Below are 7,523 nucleotides of genomic sequence, written 5' to 3'. Positions count from 1 at the left end.
AGAGTGGCTGTCCGGACAGAAAAGGTTCACTCAGGCAACCCAGCCAGGTGCTTACGCACGAGCAATCCCTAGAACCATTACAGCAGACTATTCACTAACCCACGCGTACAATTTTCTGTGCCTACAAACTGACTTGCGTATATACCAGAGGCTTAAATGGGGTGCCCCAAGCTCAGTCTGCTGTGAAAGGTGAGATGGGATGTTGGGGTGGAGGCAACAGGAAGTGTGGGAGTGCAGTCCTATACATGTCTACACAGAGGAAAGTCGTGTAGAATTCAACAGGACACACTAAGGCTGCGATGGCTGCTTACTTGGAAATAGTCTCATCTCTTCAAGTCATACTTGAGAATAAGTGGGCACTGAAGCTTTGGATCTGCACCACGTATTTAAAGCACATCCAATGAACATTTATAGCACAAGACTTTCCTCCAAGAATCCTTGGGAACAGCAGTTTCCACCTCACACAATTACTGTTCCCAGCATCCGTAACTATAGTTCCCAGGAACCTCTGGAGACAGTAATGCACTATAAGTGTGCATTGGATATGCTTGAAATATATGGTGTGGGTGGGCCTTGATTATGAAGGGATTACTAGGTTTTTCTAGAGAAACAGGGATGTTCAGTCATGAACCAGGAAGGTAGGCTAGTTTTGAGAACACAGGGCCTGATGCAACCCAAGCTAAGCATGCTTTTAAAGGCGCGTGCCAGTGGGAGAATTAAGAACTTACACGGTTTTTCCTAGTGAAAAACCACGAGTCAGTGCTAAATTTTCCCATTGAAATCAATGTGACTTTACAAAAATGCTTACATTTTCCTGCATTGGGCCTTGATGTGTGTGTGTGCACGCGTGCGTATGCATGTGCATAGATTTATTTTAGCACTGTCCTTTGTGTGTATGTCTGAGTGGAGAATGTGGACACTGTAAGGCAAGGAATAGCTATCATGGTGACCTCTAAATGTTGTTTACCCCACGCCAGTTCCTCAAGAGCTAGTGCAAGCAACATACCACTTGTTGGTTTTGCCTAACTTTCCCTGGATGAGGGAGACGAACATATGAGAGAGAGAGAGAGAGAGAGAGAGAGAGAGAGAGACGGCGGCATTGTACCCCGGTGAATGCTATGCACAGTGGAGAGAGGATATCCATAGCTGTCAGGTGCATGTGTGTGAGAGAGACAGAGAGAAAGATAGATGACAGATAGCTCTGTTTTGGGTGTGTGCGTGGCTCGAAAGTGTGCGAGAGAGCAAGAAATCTCTGTAGCCGTGCGGGTGGGGCGCTCGCTCGCTCGCTCGCTCGCGTCCAGCCAGCACCGTGGGAAGTTGCTGGGCTCCGCGGGAGCGCCCTCAGAAGGGCGCAGGTGGACGAGGGCGCGCGTCTTGCCAGTGGCCCGTCGGAGTTTCCTGCTCTCCCTTCTCCGCCTGGGGAGCGAGCGAGGAGCGCGGCGCTCTTGCGAGGCAGAGGCGGAGAAGCGCGCAGGGGGCCGTCCCCACGTGGCACTGACGCTGCTGCTCGGTACCACCGGACCGAGCCCGGGCTATAAAGCGAGCCGGGAGCGGGGAAGGCAGTGCTCGAGCGGGCGCCACTGGCTGCGGACGGCGCTGGCTCCGCCACCGACGAGAGTCTGCCGGGCGCGCCCCCTGCGCCGCCGCCGCCGCCTCCTCCTCCTCCGCCTCCCTCGCGCCCCGCGACTGGCATCAGCGAGCCGCGCGGCGTTTCTCGCTGCCGTCTGGGATCTGCTCCGCCGGCGACTGGGAGCAGAAGCCGCCCCTCGCGGGTGGGGACGTCCTACCTGCCTCGCTGCCCTTTCAACTCTCCGGGACCCTCCCGGCGAAGGTAAGCGGGACTTTCGTCGTCTCCCAGCCCCGGCGGCTTCTGAATGGCTTCCTGAGGAGCCCCTCCCTTCCAAGCTGGACTTATTGGCGACTTTGCGGGAGAGGCGGAAGACAGGGTCGACTTCGTCCCGTCTATCCGCCCGGAGATGAGCTAGCGAGGGCTGGGAGGGCAGAGGCGAGCCGCGCGCTTCCCTGGCCGAAGGGAGACCCGGAGACGGCAGAATCGGAGCTGGTTCCCTCCCCAGTGGAGATCGCTGTTGCTGCTGCTCCTCCTCTCGTCGGTTATCGTCAGCGGGGACTGAAAGCTGAAGGCAGCGGTTGTTCCTGCTGACTGGATTAAGGCTGCTCTTTCTGACTTCCCCAGACCGGACTTGCTTGATCCACCGGGCACCCAGAGCTCCCCTTCCTCGCAGGGTGTGTGTTAGGGTCACATCCTCCAACAGCCTACCGATCTCGGGTTGATGTTTAACCTGGGGAGCCCGTTCACCGAGAGGGGGGGAATCTCTTCCCTGGCACACCTGCACCACCCGCTGCTGGAGGAAAGCAGCTACTCCCAGCACATGGATGGCAACGGGAGCCTGAATGGGAGCGACGGTGGGCAGAAAGGGGGCCTCCCTTACCCCATGTACACCACCTTGGCCCTCATCACCCTCGCCACGCTGCTCATGCTCGTCACCATCTTTGGCAATGTCTTGGTCATCATTGCCATCTTCACCAGCCGAGCGCTCAAGGCCCCTCAGAACCTCTTCCTGGTCTCCTTAGCCTCGGCCGATATCCTGGTGGCCACCCTGGTCATTCCCTTCTCTCTGGCCAACGAGGTGATGGGCCACTGGTATTTTGGCAAAGTGTGGTGCGAGATCTACCTGGCCTTGGACGTGCTCTTCTGCACCTCTTCCATCGTGCATCTCTGTGCCATCAGCCTCGACCGCTACTGGTCCATCACCCAAGCCATTGAGTACAACCTCAAGCGCACGCCGCGCCGCATCAAGAGCATCATTTTCCTTGTCTGGATCATCTCTGCGGTCATCTCCTTCCCACCCCTCATCTCCATCATGAAACAGGGCGACCCTGACAGTCAGCAAGCGAAGCTGAATTCGGAGAGCAAGGAACCCAGTTGCAGCATCAACAAAGAGACGTGGTACATCATCTCTTCCTGCACTGGCTCCTTCTTTGCTCCCTGCCTTATCATGATCCTGGTCTACATGCGCATCTACCAGATTGCCAAGAGGAGGACTCGGGTGCCTCCTGGCAAGAGAGCGGAGGCCGCAGAGAGGAGGCAGAATGGTCTGGCAGATAAGGATGACATGCCCGCAATGACCAAGCTCAATGGGGAGAAGGCAGCCGTGGCAGGAGGAAGCCAGGAGAGGGAAGAAGTCAATGGTATAGACCTGGATGACACCTCTTCATCAGAACACAATGAGAGCCATCAGACCAGGAAGCAAGAGAGGCCGCAAAGGGGCAAGGGGAAGACCAAGCTAAGCCAGATTAAGCCTGGGGACGCACTGCAAAACAGAGTGGAGGAGGAAAGAGATGCGAAAGCTTCCCGGTGGAGAGGCAGGCAGAACCGAGAGAAACGCTTCACTTTTGTGCTGGCAGTTGTGATTGGGGTTTTTGTGGTCTGCTGGTTCCCTTTCTTCTTCACCTACACATTGACTGCTGTTTGTAAGAGCTGCCCCGTGCCCGATACACTCTTCAAGTTCTTCTTCTGGTTTGGTTATTGTAACAGTTCCCTCAACCCTGTCATCTACACCATCTTCAACCATGACTTCAGGAGATCCTTTAAAAAGATTCTCTGCAGGATAGACCGGAAAAGGATTGTGTGAGGGATGGACTCAAGTTTGTTTACAAGACTTGTTTACGGAAGAGAGGCTCAGCTTTGGCTGGGCTTTGGAAGTGGGTGGTGTCTTATCCAGTGACTGGCCTTTGACTTCTCAAAGACTTCAGGAGACTTTGGCCTTGGCCCAGGTGGAGATGTTTCTGCCCAGTGATGGCTCTAGAGACCTGTTTGTAGGTATTGTTTCTATACACTTACAAGCTGAGCTTATGGCAAACTGAAATTAACTGATTGGAGTGTGTAAGCCAGGGAAGCAACAAAGATGAAAATATAAGTCATATATTTCAGAAGCACTTTCTTTCTATTTTTGCCCTTTGGACGATATGTCACTGACGTCCTTGCAAAACTACAGTATTGCATCTTTGAGATCTGTACATCTTTAACTTTTGTAGGAGAAAACAGCTTTGAAACCACTTTAAATATTTCTTGAGAACTTGAAATATATGTGGGGTGGGGGGAAAATAAACAAGGACACATCAGAATGAACCTTCAGAGCCATCTCATCCATCTTAAAAATGACAGTATTAAATGCTAAGATTTCCAATGTGGTTTTGGCTTTGTAAACTGATAGCATAAACTTGACCATGGCCAGTGTTTTATTATATACCCTATATGTATTTTTTTTTTAAAAAAACCAATGTTTATGTTTTTTGTTTATGCAGTATTGTTAAAAAGCTTTATTTCCTCTTTTCCCATCAGCTGAAAGAAACAAGCATTAAAAGTTTCACAACTGAGAAGCATAGTACCTCTCAAAAGGATGAGCTCCTTTTAGATTTGTGATGCTGAAGAGCAACTGGGTTCTTAAAGGGTTAAGATAAGGTGCTCTTCCCTTGAAGTTACTCCACTGTGTTCAATGCTAACTTATTTCCCCTACCTGTGACTGTAAATAGATAAAATGATAGATGCAGCCTTTTTGTTTTACTTTACAGTGTTACCTGATTTGCATTGATTACATTTTCATTTGTGCAAGGTGTCTGCACAAGAAAACCTTCTTTCATGCACAAGGACACTTCAGTGTGGGTATGGAATTTTTTAATTATTATTATTATTTTGGAGTAACCGTAAGCATGTCAGCTTTCATTTTTTTCTCTAATTTCAGGTTTGGTTTATAAACATTTTCTTTGATTTGTCCTAGAGAAAAAGCAAATTATTGGTGTTATTCTACACCATATGTAAAAAAACATTCATAGCAGCACAGGGAGGAAAAGAGTCAATAATTGTGTTCCACACCCCCCACTGTCCCAGCTGATGGCAAATAAATTCCTTGTCCAATAAGACAAACATCCTGAATATGATTAAAAGGGTGTAGGATGGGAAAGCAATTGGGGACATCATTTAAACATTATAAAAAGAGTATTCATTTAAATAAAAACTGGTCATGATAGTTTCTGGCTGGTGATGGTGGTTAAAAACAGACATATATTCACAATGCTAAGGTTACCTGAGTTCTTCCTTGAAGGCAAATTTCTTAGTTGAATTGGCCCTTTTTAATTAAAAAATGTCTCCATTCTACAGAACACAACTGATGCCCCTCCTTTCAGACCAGTCCTCTTCTGACTGTAGTAACAGGCAGCAAGTCTGAGCGCTGCCTCTTAGCTTTGAATGTGACAGCTCTATTCAGTGAAACAAAACAGCTGTCAGATGTGATGCTACAACCAGAGGAAGGGAAGCAGAGGTAGCCACTGAACACTGAAAGTGTTACTCGTGGCCAGCTTTGAAATGGTTTTCTCGCTGGAGAGCCTGCTACAGCTGACATTTCAAATGCAGAACTTCCTTTTAAAACAAAGCAATTTTCTAGGGAGAGGAGATGATGACCCTTCTGTAGAACTGCATACTGGCATATACAAAGTTGTGGTGTATTTCTAACGTCCGCAGGTGCACACATGTGTTTACACAGCGGGACATGCCATTGGCTATGCCAGCACAGTGCCACAAAACGGCAGTCTTAACAATGGCATTGCAAACCTGTTGCAAAGATGACTCATTTTAGCAACGCAGGGAGAAAATGCTTAGAAATGAACCAGGGGTTTTGGACTGGTATATGTATTTCCCTTCCTTTTTTTCTTTTAACGGTGTGATAATACTCCTTGCAGAAAGAAACCTTTGTGATTTCCCCCGCTCATTGCAGCTACTAAAATATGAAACGCCTGAATCTTAATTATTCCCTATTTGCTAGAGAAAGAAGAGGATTTGATACGGAGGAGTTTTATTTCTGTTTTAGGCAAACTGCCTGCATTGTGGCTCTGTCCAATGATGTCCTGTGCTAGTTGAATAAGGTACCTCATTTGGGACACATTATGGGGCCTCTTCTCTCAAGGTTTCATAGGAGTGCTCAGGGCAGACTGGCCACTTCTGAGCTGGGGTATTAGTCTCTGGCAGATTCTGGCTGGCAAGGAGTTCAATGGTCCTTCGAATGGAAAGCACAGTCTGGTGTCTGGTGTCCATCACTCGGAAGGTGGTGGACTCTCCTTCATTGAAAGCTTTTAAACAGAGTTTGGATGGCGTCAGGGATTCTTGAGTTTGGATGGCATCTGTCAGGGATTCTTTAGCTGTGATTCCTGCAATTGCAGGGGGCTGACCCTCAGGGAATCCTTCCCAACTCTATGGTTCTGTGCTTCTTTAGGATATCAGAGCAGGCACAACACCACAAGGCACAAATCCAGAAGAAGTTAGAAGTGGTTAAGGCTTATTTAGCTGGAACACCAAAGTTGTCTCCAGCCTGTGCACACAGGCCTGGAAACTGATTTCTTATGAGTGCGGTATAGCTTTAGTTTATGTATGGAGCTCTCGTTCAAATGTGGAGCTTCCCTGCCCATCAAAGCTGCTCTGCTGTTATTCAGTGGGCGAAGGAATCATGCATACCCATTGGTTTGCACATACAGATGTTCTCCTACCATTGGCATTTACAGGGCCAGAGCCATGTCCAGATGTGTGATAAAGCACTCATGGGACTCTTCTTTCAGGCTGATAGTTTTTAAGGCAGAATAAATCACAGTTTTTCAGACAGCCAGTCTGAAGTAGCATAAGTAAGAAGTTAACTGACCGTTGCCAGAGGATTCCTTTTTAAAGAATTGCCTATTTTTTAGGATTTCAATATTAAGTTAACGTATGCATTCATGAAACAAATGGATAATATTTTACATTGAGGATAATATTGATTTTTCTGGAATGTGTTTTTGAAACTTTAATTGCACCTGGTACAACCACCTCATCAATGCCTTTTTTTTTTTTGCTTTTTAAGAGAATGATACCTGTAAACAGATATGGCCATAATGTTTTTTTTTATTTACAAAAAATAAGAATAAAAAGTTTACACATTAAAAAGCATGTTACATCTCAACTTGTCTGTATTTTCAGCCATTTCCAGGTTTTATGAACTTACATGGAAATGGGAAACTGACCTTTTAAAGCACCTGCTGAAGTCGCCTCTTGTAGTTTGCATAAGTCATTGTTATGCCTCATGTTAATGTGAACAATGGTCTGCTTCATTGTGCACCGACAGACTGACAAACAAGCCTTTGATATTATTTTGCTTTCTTCTTTGCTGGCACAGCAAACCCATTCATGTACCTCTTAAAGAACAAGGATTAGGGCTTACTGTGTGGGCAATTTATCCTTTGCCTGTTTAAGCTGGCCGTGTTTTCCACCTCCCTTCTCTCTGTCTCTCAAGTGAAATATTGTGTCCATGTAGTATTTACAAGCCGCTGACAGACTGTTGACTAACTAGGTTACAAGTGCAAGAAGAAGCTATTAAGAGTAGGAAAAAAAGTAGAAACTGAATTCTACCAGGCACCTGGTGGGGAAAGGCACATTCTCACAATGCTGGGAGACGGGGGCTCATGCTAGAGCAAGCCAGAAA

The 7,523-nt window shown here is 47.5% G+C and overlaps 1 protein-coding gene across 1 annotated transcript; it reads left to right on the top strand.

Moving 5' to 3' along the window:
- Positions 1-1,132: 1,132 nt before the first annotated feature.
- On the top strand, positions 1,133-6,991 carry ADRA2A (adrenoceptor alpha 2A). Its single transcript, XM_083505007.1, has one exon. It carries the CDS (start codon positions 2,292-2,294, stop codon positions 3,651-3,653), a length of 1,362 nt encoding a protein of 453 aa, XP_083361133.1. The 5' UTR covers positions 1,133-2,291; the 3' UTR covers positions 3,654-6,991.
- Positions 6,992-7,523: the final 532 nt, after the last annotated feature.

This window comes from Podarcis liolepis, assembly GCF_965112155.1.
Source record: "Podarcis liolepis genome assembly, chromosome: 5".
Lineage (NCBI taxonomy): Eukaryota > Metazoa > Chordata > Lepidosauria > Squamata > Lacertidae > Podarcis > Podarcis liolepis.
Note: the sequence above shows the minus strand (reverse complement) of the source record. Positions and strands in the feature narration are given on the sequence as shown.

Bases quoted from the DNA above. Each gene is read 5' to 3' on its own strand.
- ADRA2A (XM_083505007.1), top strand. From the start codon at position 2,292: ATGTTTAACCTGGGGAGCCCGTTCACCGAGAGGGGGGGAATCTCTTCC.